General features: G+C 37.6%; 1 protein-coding gene across 1 annotated transcript; it reads left to right on the top strand.

The window, feature by feature from the left end:
• The first annotated feature begins 753 nt into the window (after window positions 1-753).
• LOC121414835 (gonadotropin-releasing hormone II receptor-like) lies at window positions 754-9,696 on the top strand. Its single transcript, XM_041607890.1, has 4 exons — window positions 754-1,428; window positions 7,492-7,693; window positions 8,392-8,545; window positions 9,258-9,696. Exons 1-4 carry the CDS (start codon window positions 880-882, stop codon window positions 9,643-9,645), a joined length of 1,293 nt encoding a protein of 430 aa, XP_041463824.1. The 5' UTR covers window positions 754-879; the 3' UTR covers window positions 9,646-9,696.
• Window positions 9,697-22,508: the final 12,812 nt, after the last annotated feature.

Below are 22,508 nucleotides of genomic sequence, written 5' to 3'. Positions count from 1 at the left end.
CAGTAAAGAATACAACATTAAATTGGATCGAATTGAAGAATCTAACCGATATTGGTTTAACACTTAATTGATGTTGATTAAATGCCAAATTGTCGTTAGCCTGACGCCAAACCGTTGTTGTTTTAACACCTCTCTGGTGTGGACCGATATAGATATGCTATTGCAATATGACCGTATTATTCTGTGGATTTTTGTCTTTTCATCAGTTATGTTAATGGTAAAACAAAATAACATCGACCGGCAACAAAGAAGTGGTAACAAAAAAGGCCAAAGTTCGCTACATTGAACACCAAGGTTACATTGTGAAAACAATAACAAAAAGTCAAAATGTATAAAGAAGGGGTCTGGCCCCTGGATCCGCCTGCACAGCCTAAATGGTATCTACGCTCCTCACAGTTTGAGATATGATAGGGAAATGTTAATCACTGACTACATCTGTCTTTACTACGGATATTTTGTTTTACATATAAAAGAGAATGACCAACATCATGATGTATATTTACTGCAAACATGGTTCCCGCATGTGCTCTGTTAAAGCAGTGTACAGTGAAACTATTTTTAATTATGAGAATCGTATTTCCGATATCTTATTATCCGATAGCTTCCAATGATTTATCAATCAGCTGATATTATATGCAAGTGTGAATATATTCTTCCCTTCGTCATGTTCATCTGATTAAGTGTTTTTTCTCTCTCTTTCTTTCTCATCTCTATATATAGATGACGTACGAGATTTTTTTCCTGAGTGGCCTTTGTTACTGAGAGGAAATGGAGGATTGTTTTCCGAGGCTAATCTTCATTACCCGTCAGACGTTGGTCGCTTATGAAAACTGAGGAGATATATAAAATAATTTTGACACGTGCCATTTTCTGGAGAGCATGCTCGACCTCGCCAGGACTTTGAAATCACCTAAGAGTGCCACCATCATGTCGTCGTTTTACTTTCCCGACGTCGCCAGCGACATGGGGAACGTCTCTATGAACTACACTCACATGGAATCCGGGTCGGCGGAGATCTTCGCGGAGTCTCTTTTTCGGATCCTGACCCTCTCCGCCATTTTCCTCATCTCCGTACCGCTCAACATCATCGTGCTCGTCATCGTGTTCCGTCGACGTCGTCACAAGTCGCGGGTGAACATCCTGGTCATGCACCTGACGCTCGCCGACCTCTTCGTTGCCCTCATCAACATCCCGACGGACGTGGTGTGGTTCTGGACGGTGCGGTGGTTGGCTGGGAATGCGATGTGCAAGATCATCATGTTCATCGAATCCTTCAACATGTATGGATCATCGTTCATACTCATCGTCATCAGTCTCGATCGCTACGCTGCCATCGTACACCCGCTCAGTATTCATCAAGCAGATAGACGCTGCAAGATTATGGTTCGAGCCGCCTGGGCATGCAGTGCTCTTTGCAGTGTTCCCCAGGTACGTGTCCTACAAATTTGTGGTATGTGGAATTTATCTTCCGAAATTTGAAGATGAATTGACCAAAGTCGATCTGTCAACAGATATATAATTCTTCTTTTTATTTCGTGACATCACCGGCAGACAACATCCCTACATATACATATCCTTAACGTTATTCTTTTTTAAATTAAACAATCGCAATGTTTTCGTCCCCTTTACCCTGTTTTATGTATTGACATAACTGATTTTTTTCAGAGAAAATCTCACTTTATGCAATCATTGGAAACCCCTAAATCACAAATATTTGAATAAAGTTTTCAGAACTTTGTTGATTGACACAGATGGTAGCAAATCATTTTTTATCCCCCCCCCCCTTTAACGAAAACCCTTCATATGAGAAGTTAACATCAGTGTCAACAGGCAGTCATCACAACACAGTCATTATGCTAAGAATCTATTTAAAATCAAGCAATAATGCAAACTTCAATTAACTACACTAAGGACCGATCCAACTGCACTTACGGATGCAAAGCGGATGTAAAACATACACAAATCTTGCCTTTCGCTGGAAAACGCAATGCATCCGTTGCGTACTCATTGCATACGTGTTACATTTAGTTACATGGAACGTCCATACACTGTTAGTAGCGCGGAAATAGAAAGGATAAAAGCGTATGCATCTCGTATATAAAGTATTAAAAAAAGGTAACCCATTCGGAGCAGCCATTCACTTCCATAAACTTTCATCCGCTAGGCTTCCGATGAACATCCATTTAACATACCTGCTAAATAATACCAACGTCCGTTATTATTTTTCCGTTATTGTTTTGCTAATTTTGTCCATCTCTGGAGCGAATGGCAACAGATGGAGCGGTCCCCGAAATTTTGCTCGTCCGCTGTGTCCTTTATGAATACGTTTTGCGTCCGTTGGCCAGTGGGAACCAGGATTTTATGCTGCAGTCATATCACGCGCACCACAACGCCTACAAACCGACCGATGGGATGTCATACGAAATAACGTACTTACAACTCTGCTCGGTCAGGGCCCTGTCTTACAAGGAGTTGTGATTGATCGGATCGATCGCAACTCTTTGTAAGACGGGGCCCTGACCGAACAAATGATGACGTTTCGCACAGTATACATACATACACACACACACACACACACACCCTTACACACACACGCATACATACATACATACATACATGCATACATGTACATATATATTACCCCAACGTCGAGGTCTCAGTCAGATCGAACAAATAAATTTGAAAATAATGATAATGATAAAATCATAGAATTAGAATTTGCGACTAAAACGTCTTTCCCATATCATAAATGTAGAAGGAGTCAAATTTCTGGGGGGTTTTAATGACAGGGAAAATAAGACGTTTTCCCCATTTATATTAATAATAAGATACAAAAAATAATAATTCTCCAAGTATTATGACTATGCATGAACGCATCTAACTATTGTGTGAAATCAAATTTAAAAATCACGTCTTTCTTATTTCACATCCGATTTTTATAAAATTTACATAACCATTGTTTTTTTTTCCATTTCTATCCAGCTAATCGTTTGTGTTTGATTTCGTGAACTTGTCCTTTAGCGACCTGAGTTGCGTTTCAGGAAAGGACTCGTAAGATGTTTTATCCAACAAGCATATTAAGCTACTAAAAATGCTCATCATAGTTTACCAAAATGCGTCCCTTTTTATTTTGTTCCTCCTGAGCGATAACATATTAATCCATCTCAAACGCCTGCAGCTATCAATTATATGAATATGATCAGAGAGTTATGAACTTCAGACAAGACCCGAGGGAGATTTTGGGATCATTTTCAAATTCACATCACGCGCTAAGTGTTGACCAGTTGGACGCGTGGGAGTAACAAATATCAGCATGGTCTGAATGACAATAAATAGTATTGACCATGAGATAAACAACACAATAGCGTGTTGCGAATTGGAAGGTTTTTATTTCGTTTTTGATGCTTCAAATGCGCCATAAGAATATTGCAGCCTGATATAATTTCTTGAACATGTGAAGTACTATATTAGCACTTCGTTTTTAGAGTGTAGGTGTGAATCTGTGACATATCAAAACATTTTTCAAGAATATTTTTACACACGCACTTCGGGACAGAGAGACGCACACACACACTCCCATATGTACTCAAACACCCTCTCACACACCCACCCCTCTCACGCACAAAACTACACACGCACTCCCTCATAACAACCCCACACACTCTTACCACGGGACCCTTACGCGTACTTAAACTTAAACGCGACAGATCAATATAACAAGGCAGCGGTTTTCACAATACGCCCCCTTCCACGATTTTAATCACATACGTGCACATACCTTTTTGCCTTTCACCTTTTAATAAAAACAGCAAGTAAAAAAGATACAAGAAAATCGAATGAATGAATACTAGACTGAATGATGTATTTATTTTTGTTTTCATCTTAAGTAGAATATAGCTCTCAAACAGGGGGGAAATAAGGACGAGGTCGATCTTTGTGTGCCTCTTGCAAAGTCATCTTCAGTTCATATCATTTCGTGTTAATCCATTCATCTCTACGAGCACGACGACAAGCGTGCCAAAATCTTCTGATACTGTTGCTTTACTATGAATATATTCACGGCGAAAGAAGAAAGAATATGCGATTCACCATATTCTGATAAGGAGGATAACAAATCCTATCACCTCTCTAATAACACATCCTCGCATACTTACATCCAAGCCTTGATTCCAAAGCTGCAGTCACACCGACGAAACCGACTCCAAACCGACCGATGATATGCCATTGGTAGTAACGTTATAACTTTCATCGGTCTGGAGTCAGTTTGGCCTGTCGGACTGAGGCATGGTGAGTGTTCTAAAGAAGTAATAATCACGATAATAATGCATCTGGATATTTCATGTCAGAAAAGTTCGTAAAGTTCCTTTCTTCTCATCCAAAGCGCCCTAGTTCAGGTACGTCTTCGGGGATATTCAGATACAGTTTCTCTTCTTCTTTAACCTATATTGCTATCCTCAAGAGAAATAGAGAGTGGGATGGAGAGACAGAGAGAGATAATACAACGCGTGCTGCCTGTAGACCTAGTAGTGCTATGAAGCAATTGGGTGATTTTTTTTGGTAAGCCTCCGGATTCGCTGTGGACTTGATCCGTGGTATCTTGCTCTCATTTTTTCTCGCCCCGTCTTCACAGTAGGGGCGTGTTTTAATAGCGCGGGGGATATCCTCGGGTGCCATTTTGATTCGATTTTTAATTTTTCCTGTAGAATTTGAAATAAAAAAATACTGGCATTATAAACTTGAAATCAAGTTGAGATAAGGTGATTATTTGTTTAGGAGACACAACAGAAATCTCTTTAAACATGATAAAGTAAAATCTATGAAAACAGAAAATGTGTTCGCTCCAAAATAAATGTGATATTTCTATATTTTCAAAGCATACCAGCGAGATTTTTTTTTTTGGGGGGGGGGTCGATTCTTATGGTGCATAAAATACGCAGCATTCCCAGATATAAAAAATTAAATATTTTTGGGGGTGGTTCCTAGGGCTTGGCGCCACAGGAGGTGTGGGGGATGCTCAAGGCCGAACATGCACTTTGAGTTTTGGACTTATTCATTGTTACAGCGAAAAATAAAGAAAATGGGAAGAAATTTGAAGAAAATGAGGGCATATTGAAGAAAGGCTCAAAGTATCAAACAGATAGGTACATGTAATTTCATCATCCCCATGTTATTCACTTGAGTATAAATGGCGTCACAATTAATCCGCCTCTCCTTCTTTCAAAATGCACTACAATCTTGCCCTTGGTTAAGTGGAAAGAGATGCCAGAAACGTGACCAGAATTGATGTGATTTCATGCAAAATTGCCCATGAACATGAAAGAAATGTAATCATGCATCAATATCAACCGATTTTTATTTTCCATGTTTGGAACATTGTCAATTCCGTGTTTTAGTACAGAAATATAGGGTAACGTGTCTTGCATCTCCGACTCCATTGGCATCCAGACATAGCAAGAAAAACATATTGCATAAATGCGACTTTTAATTGCGGAATCTTCCCTCGAGAATGAAAATATACGTGTTCATTTTCTTGTCATGTTCGGTTACTCTTCCAAGTCACGAATGTATTTCACGGGTTCATGTGTTAATGCCATTGATCATGGATTTATCATGCACCTTCGGAGTAACATCGCTAGCTTAGCTGTGAGAAAAAAAAAACAATTTCACGCGAAAAAAACCCAGTGTGGTTTGGCGATACTCGCGTTACCTTGTTCATTTCCCTCTCCAATGTTCTGATTTAGGTCACGAATGTCAGTCACGAATGTCAGTCACGAAAGTAACACGTCTTAGATTTCCTCGCTCTAATCGATAATAACACGGCTAAGGAGGACACGTTTGACATATTTGATTTGATGATAACCTACTTAGGAGTTCGTGGGATCGGGAGCCCACCCCCTTAAACATTAGCCAAACAAAAGAATAAACAAAAACCCCAAACCATTATCACTTAACCAAAATAAAGTAAATAATAAAAGAAAAAAAGGAACCCTCCTCCCCCACCAAAAAAAACCCCAAAGATTTTTACTTTATGCATTTATACCGTGAGCACTTGATGTATGGGGAAACAAAATATTTTGGTCAAAATTGGGACTATAGGCATTTTAAACCATTGAAGTATGTGGGAGTCTGATATCTTTAGAAAGTCACCGAATTGGCATTGGTGGCACACAATACCGATTAAGTGAAATAAATGGCGTGTCACTGCATATCAACTCGCCATCAATAATGTTTCAACTCAACATGGAATCATACCAACATGCTGCGCTTTTTTTAACACAACAACATTGTTCACTTACGCCCTGTGACGAGACATTAATCATCAAATGATGGAAATGGTGGCATCACTATTATTTGGTCTATAATATGGGGCTTGTTCCCCGGAAAAGTACACCCCCCCTTGGTGGAAAGAACACAGTGCGATCACATAGTGGACTTTGTGAAAATATAACTCACAATGTTAACATGGCCAGATTTAACAGTGTAAAAGGGATACCACACTGTGGCTATCATTATGGCTTGGATATTCACAGTGTGTTGGCATAGTAGACTATGTTCATATATGTGATTCACACTGTTAAAATGCTCAAGTTTAACAGTGTGGAGGTGATTTCACATTGTGTTCCACAATATGAACACACTGTGTCTTCTTTCCAGTAGGTTTATATCATACTAGTCAGGACAGACTGTCAGGTCATGATTTGTTAAAAACACCTTCATGAACAACTATATGGGCAATTGAGTGCATGGCGTAATGGTCAACATCTCTGTTTTGCACCACAAGGTACTGACCTCGGAACACAATGAATCTAATAATGTGTACATACGGGTCGTAATTATGCTTTTACATTTTTATCAAAACAACCGGAAATGTATTTCAAGTTTTGTTTAGTTTGTGAAATTTCAAAAGCCTTCGGAAATACCTAAATGAGATGCATTCCAAACTGTGCATATAACTCATTGGTGTACAGTAGTGACATCAGAGGCGGATCCATTCAGGGGCGCAAACAGTTTGACAAAAAAAAAAGTCTTCACTTTCTAAAGGAGCGGGCACACTTCTTTTTTAACGGCATTTTTACATTAAAAATTTAAACTGTGCCTCTTAAAGGGGGGGGGGGGTGAGTGACATGCCCCCCATCGCCCCCCCCCAAAAAAAAAGGAGCCAAAATTTGAGTTAAAAAATGTGGGGCACAACATGGTGTTGTGTCAAATTTTCTTCAAGGCCCGAGCGAGCGAAACGAGCAAGCACCAATTTTGACTTTATAAAATGAAAATATGATTTTGGTGATCGAGGTGGTTTGACTGGGGAAATACTCATTTTCTGCTTTACATATATCGATCTCCTTCTAATAGTATTTTTGATCTATTTATATGTTTATCAAGTGGATGTCGAAACCATATGCCGACCTGGACTTAAAAATGACGTGGAAAATGGATATCATCTTCAGTAATTAAAAAAAAAAATTGTCTTTTATCTCTTTTCACCTCCTTTAGTTCATGGTTCATGAAGTTCTGTCACCGTATGAGGCTCCGGACTTCACCCAGTGTGTCGACTACCGATTCGCATTTGAACATCAGACTCTTTGGTGGCTTTACCATATTTTTGTGACACTTGCCATGTACGTCGTGCCTCTCATTACTATATTTACCTGCTACACAGCCATCATATACAAGATTTGCCGGAAAACGAAGCAAGGTATTGTAACGATTTACATGTTATATCGCTATATTAATTGTTTTGCACACGGTTAAGGATGACCTAATGCAGAATGGTTGCGACCCCTAGTGTCGCAACCACTCCAATGATTATTCAATCCATCTTGATTGAAAATCAGTTTTCATCCGGGGTTGGGGCTAAAGAGGAGGGGTATTTTTCTCAAGTAGTGTAAAAATGAAGATAAATAGAAGATAAAGGAAAATGAAGAGAAGAAGAAGAAAAAGAAGGGAACGACAAAAGATATTATAGTTTAAGAGAGAGAGAGTCTGTATAGTGTAACTCTATAATCATGATAATACCATTCAAATTCAATAGAGAGAAAAAAGACATCACCTTACTAGTCATCATCATTCATTATTATCAACCTCATCAAATCCATCATCCCCTCATCCCCTCATCGCAAAATCCATCATTATCATTACACTCGTCATCATAATCACCATCATCTCCATTATCATCGTCATTACGGTCATAATTATCATCATTCATCAACATCATCATTATCAACATCATCAACATCATCGACATCATCATCACCATCATCACCATCATCATTATCATCATTAATGCAATCATAGTCTCAACGCATCGTAAAGTTCATAAAGTCACCATACGTTTCATTTCTTTATAAATTCATCTTTTTTTATCTTTCCTATTTCCCTCTTGATCAATTTCAGCTCGTCAATCCGTCAATAACAATGAAAGTAGCGTCCTCAGGCGGTCATGTTCGAGCAGTCTTCCTCGAGCAAGGATGAAAGCCCTCCGTCTCACGGCTACCATTGTGACGGCATTCGTTATGTGCTGGGGTCCATATTACGTCCTAAGCACATGGTAAGTGGCGTCACGACGATTTAAAAAATGGTGCAAACACCCCCCCCCCACGGCTCTTTCACAGTAGAGATCTATGACAAGAAGACTAGACATAGTTCAATTTTAGAGGGACCAAACAAAGTCATACAGATACTCTGCGGATCACCTTGCGCTGATCGTAGGATGCCCTTGCCACGATCTTGCGCTGATAGAACGATGTCCGTGTATTGCATGTTGCCCTGCACTGGTGGTACGATGACCATCCGATTACTGTACGATGCCCTCACGATGCATTAAAGGGGGTACGATCGGTTTAGAAAATGTATAACTTCACGCTAAACATGATAAGATCCCTACGATGAATCTAAATCTGTTCGAATCCCTACAATAATGACACGCGCCTACCTAAGGGTATAGGCGGATACGGTCACCCTACGGGAACCATATGATGATTATACATGTAGAACAAGTTTAAAAGGCATTAAGATAAGAAAGAAAGTCATCACGTATCCTGTGCATTCAATGCCTCATTCTGAAGTACGTGCTAATACAAATTCTGTAAAGCGCTAAGATTTGTGAAACATGGTACAACAGCGGGCAAACACTACCTTCATCATTAATGAAAAACAAAAATAATTGCATAATTAAATGTTGCATGATGATTTTAGCTGTTATGATGACATGTAAATTAATTCCATTATCACTATTTTTTTTGTTTTACTTGTTCCATCAGGTATCATTTCGACACGAGATGGCAAACAGGGGCTGGCCTTCCAAACCCCGACTGGATGATCCACATCATGATGGCGCTAGGCTACTCCAATATCTGCCTTGATCCAATCATCTACGGTATATTTGTGACGCGGTTCAGTCTCTGCCACCGCCGCGGTAAGTCCGCGGTCATGCACCCGCTCACCACCTACCGCCGATCCACCCTGAACTCCAAGGTCATCACAAACGACGGTCATACGTCCTCCGTGAGATTCAACCACACGTTGGTTTCAAGCAAGAACAGTTGCAGCGGTACACACGCGGCGATCGACACGGTCACGCCGCTCGTAGACGGGGACGCCAGAAGGAATATATTCGTGAATAGGCGCGAGACATCGACAACGACGTAACGGCGTCGCTACAGATACGTCTACTAGACGCTTGACTTCTCAAATCGGACGTTCGAATTAGAACCTAATTATCTCTATCGTTATATATTTTGTTCTGGTAGAGTGTTTTCTGTAACTGTTATCTTTAAAAAAAAAATAGTCAAATATCACTCTTATCAGTTACGGAGAAACTATGTATTCAAAATCTTCTAAAATACTATGATCCTAGGGGAAAATTCTATTTTTGATTGACACTCTCAGCAGGGCTAAAATAAAAAAAACATCGTGACAATATTTTTTAAAGCAGAACATAATATCTGACTGAATCATCTTCTTTTTTTCTGTGCATTGTACATGAATCACACACACAAAAAAAATAGTTGCCTGTCTTTACTTGCTTACACGGAATTTAAGATGGCGCTATACAATCTTTGAAAGCAGGGGGTGATAATCAAGCCAGGGAATCCGGTTTGTTTGCTTCATTTATAATTCAAACTGATAAAAATCGATTTTTTTTTCTTTATTTGGCGTCATCACAGTTATTTTGGGCTCGAGCCGTCCTTGGCATGTTAATTCATCGTCAAAGTTTATTTTTTTACGTTTTATTTTATTTGTGATATGTTTTATATGTGTACTCTACATGACTTTTGTATATTGATATTTCTCCTTGTTTTTCAAATAATCGGGCTAAACTACTATCATTTTATAGCTCTTTGTAGGATGTGAAAAAAAAACATTGCTTGTATAATACTCATATGTTATAATCAGTGTTTCCCTGTCTTATATTACTCTGCAAAAACTCCGGTGTTGATTTAACACCAGCGCGGAATCTATGTACATGTATGTCCACACCAGAGAAGTATTAAAACACCAATTTGGAATCAAATCGATGCTGTTTTAATACTAATTGGTGTTGTACAAACACCTACCTGGTGTCAGACCAAAACGAAACTGATGTTGTTTAACACTTTTCTTGTGTGGACATATATAGATTCCGGGCTGGTGTTAAATCAACACCAGAGTTTTTGCAGTGTGTGTTTCCAATTTCCTAGAATTATGAGATATGCCTAATAGGCGCTAGGATGCCGAACACAAATCTCAACCTCAATTTCAATCTCGATTTTTTTTTATAATAGTGTTGTACATAAATCTGCAAGGTTGATTCCGATTTTAAGTGTGATCGCATGTTTGATAATTTTGTTTGTACACATCCGGTCAAACACTGCACGCACATCATTGTATACCGCTACGCAAATGCTTGCATTTCCTGGGCTCCGCGACACGAAGGTTTGCAATCAATCGCTTTAATACCAGTGGCCAATCAAGATCGTCGTTGCATGCGTGCTCTGTTTAAAATACTGACCAGGAACCAATCGGTGCGGTTCTTTCATAATTTGAAATTCATCGCAAACCATTTTGTTACGGAGCCCCGGCCAAGGTAAAGCCATAGAGTGGTGATTTGAATTGACACAGACATCTATAGTCGAATGGTCAATGGTCACTTATTTTGATTGCCGAAATTTTGATAACTTCGTACATGTCTTATGAGCTGCATAAGGCCATAAACGTTGCCATGGTTACTATGCAATATCACCTTGTCCATGCCTCAGAATTCACGGAGCGTTGACGTGAATCCGTGACGTCATAGTGGGGGGGGGGTCATAGATTATTCCCCCGGACAAGAGGTTCACCTCTCAGATTTACGCCACTGTTACATAGTCATACATGTATATTCAATGATATTCGTGGTATTACACAGCTTTTTTTAAGACAAGATTTTATATGAAATCTTATGATTTCAGCATGCAGTATTTCTCTTTTTTTCTAAATTTTGACAATTATTTACTTTCATGTCTGTGAAACGCACATGACATGTTATGAAACTGTCTTATTATTATTGTTTTTTATTAACAAGATTAATGTTATCTGCGATAAGAAAAAAAAACAAACATGATTTAAACCAAAATTGATTTCTTCGATTTTTAGTTATATATCTTTTTTTTCTTATATTTTGTTAATGGATTTGTGTGTTATTGTGTTATTTGTGTACATCCAAAATCTCTTATATAAGAATGAATGCATTTTCACACGCATTTCTCTCTCTCCTCGGTAGTGCGTATTGGTCTATTTACACTAAAACATACGATGTTTCACAAATATTTATCTCTAAAACGGGTGAAATTCAATCAACAACGAGTGAAAGTCATTTTTAATCTAGTGAAATCTACTAAATCCCTCCAAAGAGTGAATTATTCACTCATTTTTTTAAAGAGATTACACCACTATAAGAGATGACTATATATTTCACAACTAGACTGAGGGCCGACCTACGACGTCACCGTCCAAAGACCTTCTCATACCTGTTAAAGACTCAGAAATGCTCAAAATTCACTTTATGCATCACAACTTTTTGCTTAATTTTTTTCTAGAGCATGTACAGGACAGCTCCTTAGATACATGACCGATACGGACAAAATCGATGCTAGCTCAACTTGAACAACCCGGACAGATTTATATATATATATTTTTTTTTTCTGATGCGCCTGTTTTGATGATTAATTTCGATTGATCTAATGCCGGTTCGTCCAATCATCAACTCTTCTACCATCATTTTGCCTACCATCAGTTCGTAACTATCCACAATGTCTTATTGCCATTTCGTCCACTCCCCGTAATGACAAGTTGGTCGAACTTAGTCCATATACCATTTGATCTAATTGGACTAAGCGCTCATTGGGCGAAAGGGGTAAAAAAGAAATGCATACTAAACCAACTAGTTGACGAAATTGTCATGGACTGGTGATTGGATGAAGTGAGGATTAGACCAGGTGGCCATTTGATCATATGAGAAAACATAGTAAATCATTTGCGATGGATATAGATCTATATGTATTTATATTTTTTATCTATTTGAAAACAAAATCACTTCTTGATAAATATTATCTTCATTGAACGCCTGATTATTATCAACTCTTTTCTTGTTAAAGCAAACGAGACTATCAGTCCTGACCATGGCCGAGGACACTGAATTTGATTTACATATTGTTTACCATTTCATTAGATTGACTGTGCTATACTTTGACCATAGTGACTGATTCTGTTTTCTACGTCATTGATAACCTCCATGTTATTATTTTTTTAAAACTTTTTTAAAATAAATGATTGATAATGTTTTTGAATTGTTTGGATGCAAACAGTGCGACATTTTCTTCGCACTGCACTTAAAGTTTGTACATGCCAAACTGAATGTTAGGAATTGTGACATTTTAAATAGCGCCACCTCTTGACGAAATATAGTATTATTATCCTGCAGCATCAATCGCGAGAGCTCAAACGAAAGCTGCGTGTTTACATCATATTTCATTGTTTAGATTCCCAAGCACTTATTTTATCTTTGTATAGGAGGCAGTCAAAGTATTTACAATCTGCTGACATTTTAGGAGGGGACAACCCAAGAAAAAAATTTGACAAGCAAAAAAAAAAAAAAAAAAGGTTCTCAACCTAAAAATTATAGGGGGGACGCGTAGGAAAATAAATTGACAAGCGAAAAAAAAAAAAGGTCATCAACTACAAATTTAGGGGGGACCGTCCCCCCCCCTCCTCAAATTTAGGGGGGACACGTCCCCGCCGCTTCCGCCGCCTATGTCTGCTGAGTCTTTTATTTATTTAATATTAACCTCATTCTTAGAGGTACCTGAGGATGATCCAGGATTCCCTAATGGGGGCCTAAAAGCTAAAAGGAAGTTCTGACATTTTTTTTAAACATGATGCTGTTGTTTCTTTCGATAATTTTATCGTAATAAAATGTGCCTGCTCTATTGTTGTCTGATAAGGGGGAATTATCATTTATTCTCGTCACCGTTTCAACCCTGTTTACGACATGTCCGAAGAGGACAATGATAATAACGATGATATAATAATGATAATAATAACAATAATAATAGTAATAATAATAATAACAATAATGATAACAATGATAATAATATTAATATTAGTAATGATGATATAACAATGCTAATAGATTCCTATTATATTTGAACTAGATTGTATAACACTTATACAATAAGTCAACGTCCTCATTTAATTCCGAAAGAAAACAATTTGCTATCATAGTATCAAAACTTTAAACCACTCTCGGACCTTTAAACGCAATCCAAAAGCTGAGCTGTATAAACGCTTTAAGTGAAGATTTATGCGTATATTCATGAGTTCAGTGATGGATGATTCATTGTACTTCGTAAAACACAATACTAAAACAAAGACTATTTTGACATAATACGTGTTTAAAATGCCACTGTCTTTCAAGTAGTCTCGTATAACGATGTACAGCATTTGTAATATTGAAATTATATATATATATATATATATATATATATATAGTCGTTTGTAAATTATAGATCATTTGTGAAATATACTCATTCTGTATACATGCCTGTAAAGTATGTGTATTTTAATTTATATCATTTTGCTTGTTGATAACGCATATTCTTGAAATGCCCACTACTATATATTTAGGTTACCTTGTTGCCCAATTTTCAGTCAACATGGTAGTAATCACAGAAAAAATGTTGTCTTGAAAAGAGAACTATGTTTAATATGATTATTAGATTTTCCACGAATAAAATGAATTTGAAGGTTTGGATGGACATTTGTGCTTATCTGCGTAATTTTGTTACTTTGCATATTTTTCCTTTGTCGCTTAGTATGTGAATATTAATCAAGTTACAAGCGAGCGAAGCGGCAAGGATTTTCTTTGTTTGTTTATTAGTTTTATCTCCAAACAGATAACGGCAAAACAATACAGAACGTAATACAATGTGATTAGTTAAATATCAGTAATAAATCGACGGAAAGTCCCACTTATCCTGATTTAACATTACTAATCTTCCGTGGGGTTCTTTAGAACGGTATACAAACAAGACATAAGTAATAATGTCAACGAAATTCGTGGATAACGACAGATTGCATATAGTTTATACGTATAGTCACACAGAGAAATTAAGATGATTATTTCAAACATTAATAAATATTTTGGAAATTAGAGGTGGCAGTGGGGCAACATGTATAGTCATGATAGTGGAGCTGAAAATGACGAGGAGGTGGAGTGGAGGTGGTTTTGCCAGTGGGGTGATCATGATACCGGTGATGATGATACATAAGTAAAGAAACACATGAGAAAGAAGAGAAGACAATCTTGACTTCAAATTGGTAAAGAGAAAAGGGGGTGGGGTGGGGACAACTCGGATTTCATGGACTTGGAAAGGGTATGGATATTTAGCTTCAGAATCTGAAACCATATCCTTACGTGCAGGCGCGCCGGAACACTTTCAGTTTTGGGGGGCAAAATCCCGAAGAGGGCACAATATTTTTGACAGCGTGAGATACCGAAGCGATCGAGTGGGAGAGGCTATAGGACCCCCACCCACCCCCCCCCCCCCACGGTAAGGATTTTGTGTAAAAATGGAGTATAAAAGTTGCGTTTCTAAGTGCATTCAAAAATAAATTTCTTGAGAATTAAACAGTCTTGGAGTTCTTTTTGCTCCTTCTGTTTCCTCCCTCCTGGCCCAGCCTGGTGTTTCTTCATGATGCAAGGTCGCAGTTCCAGCAAATTACGAGCCTTATTGCAAACGAAATTGTTTCAAACCAATGTAATATAGGCCTTTTAAAGACTTTAAGATGACAAACATGACCTTACGCAGCCGTGGGCCGCCGATCGAGAGGGCAAAATTCACAAAATTCACCCAAAGTGTGCACGAAATCCTTCAATTTTATTCTAGAAAATGCAAAAGCTCCCCCATCACAAATCCCCTCGCTCTTACGTTTCTTCGAAAATTTAGGTCTTGCAGCCCCACCCACTCCCGGTTTTTTTTTTATTTTTGCAAACGTCCATGAATAACAAAAGCTGGGATGAACCAGAGAACATAGCTGCCATCTCGATATGATTAGTAACAGGTAATGGGAATAAGTTTTGGAATCTAAAATACATAAGTGCTATATATGAGCTGAAATATTATCAGACAAAACGCCTTCCAATCATGCCAATGAAAAGGAATAGAGGAAAATACGGGGCTGTGAAAATATCTTAAGATTTTTTTTTTATAGTAGAGCAGTACTGTAACTTATACTGCTTATTTTTTCTTTTATATTCTTTACATTTTTATTCATATCTCGGATAATATGAGTCCGGTCAGAAGACACTTTCACAGATGATTTTATTTTTTTCATGTCTAAACATCTCTAAGTTGCTTTCGAGTGGGATTCATCATTTTTACAAATTATAATCCTCTACACATGATTATTCTGAGTGTAATTTTCTGATAACATCTATATTGAGTTGAAATGACCTTGGTATTTTCTTTAGGGCACTGAATTGTTATTATTATTTGTTTGGCGTCACCTGTGCCTGAGAGGCGAAAAGCGAACTGAATCACTATGATCCACAGGTCTCTCCTCCCGATATAACTTACTGGGGGATGCAGGTGGACCTCGACACCGGGGTGTCCCCCTACTCTTATACGAATAGTGCAGTGGGTTCTTAACGTGCAAAGGTGGTGACTCTCCTCTTCACGGGGCCTCCATTTAACGTCCTATCCGAGGGACGGAGTGTTTTCCATTGTAACATAGCCTGTATCTATGAAACATGGGAGAGACGTTTACACACAACGCACTGACTTCAGTTATCCGCCCAGGGTGGACTCGAACCCACGATCTTTGGTTCGACTTCGACGGGCAGACGCGTTATATACCGACTGAGCCATCACCGCTCTCTTGTTATCACTGTATTAACTCAATTTATATTTAGTTCAAAATGAAATAATTGAAACAAGTTTCTCGACATGTTATGATTTCTGGGCTTGACAGCTATGACATAGATTCCATATCTTGCTCGAGTAGTGTTCACGCGCGTTAGCGATATCGAGTCCGGTCTGAGCGTTTCTGGGCGACCGCGCGTTGTTAGACGACACAGCCAGCATCATAGAATTATAAACCTAATCATTGGTGGACCACTATCAATTTGCCATTCGCTTTTAGTCTGAAATGTATTCATTAAAAGGTTAAACGTTATCACACTGTAATAAGATGGAAAAGGGGCTTATCAAAGCTATGTTTCACAGAGGAACTGTTCGTCAAAAGACGCGATCAGGCTTACTATGATAATGTACTTGCCCCGTCAGGGGCAAATTTTTTCACTTTTGACAATGGAAATGACAATTTTCAGGCAGAAAAGTGCCTTCATTTACTTTTGTCCTTAAATAATTTATCATTTTTCATCTTTCAGGGGGGCACGTTGGGGGGGCAAAATCTCGTTTTGCCCCCCCCCAAAAAAATTTTATTTGGGGGGGCAAGTGCCCCCCCTGCCCCCCGCTTCCGGCGCCCTTGCTTACGTGCCTTATGTAATCGACTTTGAACAAAAAAGTGAAAATTATATGTTTTCGAACTGCTGGCAAGCATGGCCTTCCTGAAGCACACCAACTGTTTTTCTTTCTTTTTTTTCTCTGGGGGTGGCGCGCTGCGTATATGTTATACACCATATCCATTATACACTGTAAAAACTGTGGGGTTAAAACTGACACCAATTGACGTTATAGAGGACCACACTCTGAGGTGTTAAAATAACACCCTAGAGATTGAACATAACACAAAAGAGTGAAAATGTAACAACCATAAGTGTTGTAATAACACCTATAGGTGTAAAACTAACACCACCAATTTAACACCGGTGTAAAATAACTGGTGTGGTCCTCTATATGTACACCGGTTAAAACCACAGTTTTTGCTGTGTAGGCAGCACCCCCAGGAAATCAGGTCGGTATGCTGATTTACCAAAATCAACTTCATAAGTAGGATAAACCTTTGGTTTTTGCTTTTCAAATCAGTGGTGATGTATAGTGATGACGAATTGATTTGTGAAAGTTTATTGTTAAATATCGATCAATTATTGTTTTAATATTGATTGATGAAGCAGGAAACGATATTTAGGAAAAAAATATATTCTAAATTGTCACTACAACTTTGAATTTATTCTTTGAAATTAATTTTCGTAGATCAATATTCTCTCATTTATAATTCAGCGGATATGTATTCATTATTATATCTATTTGAAGAGCTGAATTGCAAAAGGGGTTGGATTAATTTTTCATCAATTTTTTTGGGGGTCTCAATGTATAGATTTTTTAGTCGCTCTGATGATACTAAAGAAAAATTGAAATTCACATTAAAACGTGAATAAGAATGGCAAAGAAAAAATCACTTGTTCATTCAAAAGGGATTGAATTAATTTCAGTTCCTTCGCAAAAAGGGTTAGATCCACAATGGTCATATTTTGAAGAAAAAAAATATCTTCAAAAAGTATGGAGACAGATTTATTGTTTACCCAATTTTATGTTCACATGGTAGTGTATCATGCCGATATAGTTTCGCATATAAGAATATTAAAATATGGGAGAAAAAAAAGTGAATTTCTCGGAATGGTCTAAAGTGGATCTAACACCTTTTGCAAACAAACACTTCATTTTTAATGGTGTTTGCAATGTTCTTTAGTTTCATGGGGGGGGGGGGTTCTTTGCTGCGATTCAATGACTCACCATGCTCACGCTGCGATATTTTCGGTATGTTTGAGGCTAATGTCAAGGATATATGTTTTATTTATAAAATCACGCTTGAAACACAACTGAAAACGGGGGAGACGGATGGTCATTTTGATATTAGGGGCAAAACTCATCATTCCTGCTCAGTTGAATATTGGGAGAAAGCCACTCAGATTTCTTTTGTTGATACCCCTCTTTCTTCCACTTTCTCTGCTTTTTTTCCTCGCTCTCCTCTTTCACTGCAAAAACTCTGGTGTTGATTTACCATCATCCCGGAATCCATTATGTCCACACCAAAGAAGTATTGAAACATCAGTTTGGAATCAAACCGATGTTGTTTTAATTCTAAATTGGTGTTGTATAAACACAATATCTGGTGTTACACCAAAATAATCCAAACTGGTGTTGTTTTGCACTTCTCTGGTGTGGACATTATATAAATACCGGGCTGGTTTTAAATCAACACCGGAGTTTTTGCATTGTTCTCATTTTCATCCATTTCCATGCCCTATACTACAATCATGGTGGGGGGGGGGTCATCCCTGTGCCCTGTAGCACCGCCCCTGAAACTGAATAATGGTTATTCTTATCGGAGATTAATAGGAAACAGACCTCATTCTCGGTCATAACTTATTTAGATAAATGTTCTAATCTATTAACTATACACTGTACATTGGGAATCAATAATACCAAGAAACAAATTGAACTTGACAAACTCAGAGCTTACGGTGAACATTTTATCTTTATTGATGCTCTTTTCTCAAAAATACAAAAATGAACGTTGCTGTCAAACATAATAGATCCGATTTGATATTCGGTATACATTCAATGAAGATGAAAATAAATAAATACATAATTATAATCCTTTATACGGAGTCCCTAAGCGATGTGCGGTTATTTTTAACATTGTCTTCAGTGTATGTAAAGTGTAAAAGGAGGAAAGATGACTTGATCTATGTATTTGCCAAGAGACCTATAAATAGATATCACGAAACTAGTCTGCAGGCACAGACCCCCTTTTCGCAAATTCGCATAATGTAGAGTCTGAAGTAGTGAGACTAGATTCACTATGTAATGAGGCTGGCTCAGATAGAGGGTTTGGAGTAGTCTTCACTCTAGACAAGGTTTGGTTAAAATGTTTTATTCGATTGCAGACTACGTCAAACTGGTGTGGAACAGGCGGAAAGCAAGAAAGATTATATTCCGCTATCGTTTTTTTTTCAGTTACTCTATGATGAAAACAATTTATGAAATACAGGCATGTACATGTATAGGTATCAAAGTTAATTCATAAAACTACCACTGGCCTGGGGAATTTTCAACCGTCAATAAAGTATTATTGACGTTATAAGTAAACACCCTCTATGAGTCAACTTGCTATGTAAATATAGATGCAGCAGTGTAGCTTGTAAAAAATATCAAGGCTGCATGATCCACAACTGTGAAAAAATCCAAGTTACCCCTTGCTAGGATGTGAATGTATGAGGACAAAGATCGAAACCATTAAAAGCAATTTGACCTCGTTATTTCTTTATTTCTTCATATACCGTTAATATATAATGTCGTGTTCTTTCTTCGAATGTCAAATGTAAACAAACAAGGACTTTACTATTTACATATTTAATCTTGGTTCCTTAAATTTATGCGTGTGTGACATTAAGTTTTATTAACAGAAAGAAAACTGGCAAGACACAAAGGCAGCATTCCAATTTCACCAGAAAAAAAATAACGAAACTTTTAAAGCTTACTTGAGAAAAGAATGAGAATCAGAGAAACATAAAACTAGTTTATGACCGATTTCTTTTTTTTTCCTAAATCCATCATTATCAGAGTCATCGTTTAAATTATGTGTCATATTTATGCCTGCACACATTTAGAGTTTGCCATTTTCGCACACAAACAAATACTTATAATGAATTTAGTTGTGTATTTTCGGCACAAAATCATACCATATACAGTATACGCATCTGTAAAAAAAAAAATCATGATAAAAGACACAAATCATACGTGCACGATTATTCTTATGTAACTAAATATATCAATGCATGCAAGTACTACGGTAAATGAATAAATTGATGATAATTATGTGGTGGGACCTAAAATCCAAGCACGCCAACTGGCAAAGATGCCAAAGCGTTGTTTTATCAACACCCTTAATGTAGAGTTGTCTGTCATCTAGGTTGCACAATTTCTACTTTCTACTGTTTTAATATGTTAATTAAAGATTCAAATAGATGCAGAACCGTCTAACATTTCTGAGTTAAATTCAATGGTATTCTGAACGAAGTTAAACATGTTTTTCAATATAGATATAGCACGTTGACACACCATGTAAAGTAATACATTTTAATATGTGTTTTCTATCTTAAACCGCCCCAGTCATCTCAATGGCTATGATGAATGGCATCAAAATAATTTGTAAAAATGTCCTTTGTAAACAAAGGAGATCACACCAAGTTGTCAAGAAATCAATGAATTTATGGACATACATTCATATCTAGAATTTCTTTTTGAACACGCATTTTATATGTTGACTTTGCTGGCTTTCTATAGTTGCCATCGATCGGATCAATTGCAACTCTTTGTAAGACGGGCCTCAGGTCGTTGCAAGGGTAAACTTTCAAATATGTAATTTGCTCCAGTGTCGTATTTATGATAGATATTTTCTCGCACGCATACCGGATTTTCAATAACGACTATATTTCAGGATACATACACAATTCATACTTTGGACTGAGAAAATAGAATTAAATTACTGATATATACAGGATGAGATCGAGCTTGTATGAGTTTAGCCAGTTGTCAACCCTGTCTGATCATATAATTAGTACATGTATACCAAATTAATCAAATCAACTTTTGTTTATGAACAGTAGACCGCTGCTTTTCGAAATTTATCTTAATACTCTCAACTTCTTTGGCTTGGAAAAAAATCTAATTTTATTACGTGGGCGGCTACCCGTGGTGTTCGAGTTATACAAGATTTCATTTGAATTAACATATTCGAATTAACAGTTTTAAGTGACCATGAGTATTATTTAAGTCCCTTCCGAACGTCTTCAATCCACAGGCGTTCACGAGAGCCATTAATTTCACAATAATTATGATTGTTTAGAGTATACAGGAAAAGGTATTTATATGCCGAGGAAAATGGGATAAGTCTCTGTAATAGCATTCTTGGTAGTATTGAATTTTTTTCGTCAAATAGGCCTATCATCTAGAATATTAAACATTTTGAAAATGATTTCACTGTATTCGCAGATGACAGCTGAGAGGGTTTTTTTCTTATTCAGTTGCGTTCTATAGACTACTGTAGATAACTACATTTGATCCCCGTTTTTAATTAAAGAGAGAAAGGGGTTCAACTTTCCAAATCAACATTTTAACAAACAAACTTAATTTGTGAGAAAATCATTACGACTTGTACTGATTTGTTCTTTGGTACAAATTTGGCGAATATACGAGACAAGAAGAATTCAAACTCTGAGTCTGTAACAATCCCATGCATGATGATGAAGCACTATATAGCATGCGTTTGAGTTCTGGCAAACCCAGTCATTTCAGAATTTTATAGACAAGAAAATAATGCACGAATTCTTGTGACCAAACAAAAACAGAAAATCTATGTAACATTCTAGATATACCGCTTTTTACGTCTTGTTTAGGCCCTACAGGCCACACTTAAGCTTGCAGCAAGAAGACAGATATGAAAAGTAATTCATAAACGAAATAAGTGCATAGATACTGATAACATTGGAATACTTTGACAAAAAATGACACAACATCTTTGATTACAGGCTATGCCAAATTAATATACACTTAATAAATTACAGAACAGGGCTATACTTTCTGCATGGTGCCAGCACAATGGAAGAAAATAAAGGCTTAACGTGAAAACAACAATAATCGGAGCATTATTTTTAGACGAGATGGATAAGCAATGAGTTGGATGCAAGAAGGATGTCCACGACAATCCATGAGTAAAACTTAAATGCTTCAAAGGAATCAGAGGATTCATTGGCATTCTCTCTGATATAGTCATACACGTTCTTTGTCCAGAACGGTAGCCAAAAGAGGAGCAGGATGCAGGCTGTGGTGAGAACCCATTTGAAGACCACACAGTCCTTGTTGATCGGTGGGTAGTTGAAATTTTCCCCAGTCCACTCGCGGTATCGTCTCATCTTCCGATAATGCTTGGCTGCTTGAGACAAGACAAAGAGAATGACAGTCAGCACAGGAACTGCAAGGACGAGGCAACAGGCAAAAAGGTTGAGGACGTCTGGTAAGTGCTTGAAG

The sequence above is a fragment of the Lytechinus variegatus genome, chromosome 5 (genome assembly GCF_018143015.1).
Source record: "Lytechinus variegatus isolate NC3 chromosome 5, Lvar_3.0, whole genome shotgun sequence".
Lineage (NCBI taxonomy): Eukaryota > Metazoa > Echinodermata > Echinoidea > Temnopleuroida > Toxopneustidae > Lytechinus > Lytechinus variegatus.
The sequence above is the reverse complement of the archived record's forward strand: the minus strand, read 5'-3'. Positions and strand labels throughout refer to the sequence as shown.

What these genes read in the sequence shown, in the direction of transcription:
- LOC121414835 (XM_041607890.1), top strand. Translation starts at nt 880, where the DNA reads ATGCTCGACCTCGCCAGGACTTTGAAATCACCTAAGAGTGCCACCATC. An exon ending in CTCTTTGCAGTGTTCCCCAG is followed by an intron (nt 1,429 to 7,491) that starts GTACGTGTCCTA and finishes CACCTCCTTTAG; the next exon opens with TTCATGGTTCATGAAGTTCT. An exon ending in TATTACGTCCTAAGCACATG is followed by an intron (nt 8,546 to 9,257) that starts GTAAGTGGCGTC and finishes TTGTTCCATCAG; the next exon opens with GTATCATTTCGACACGAGAT.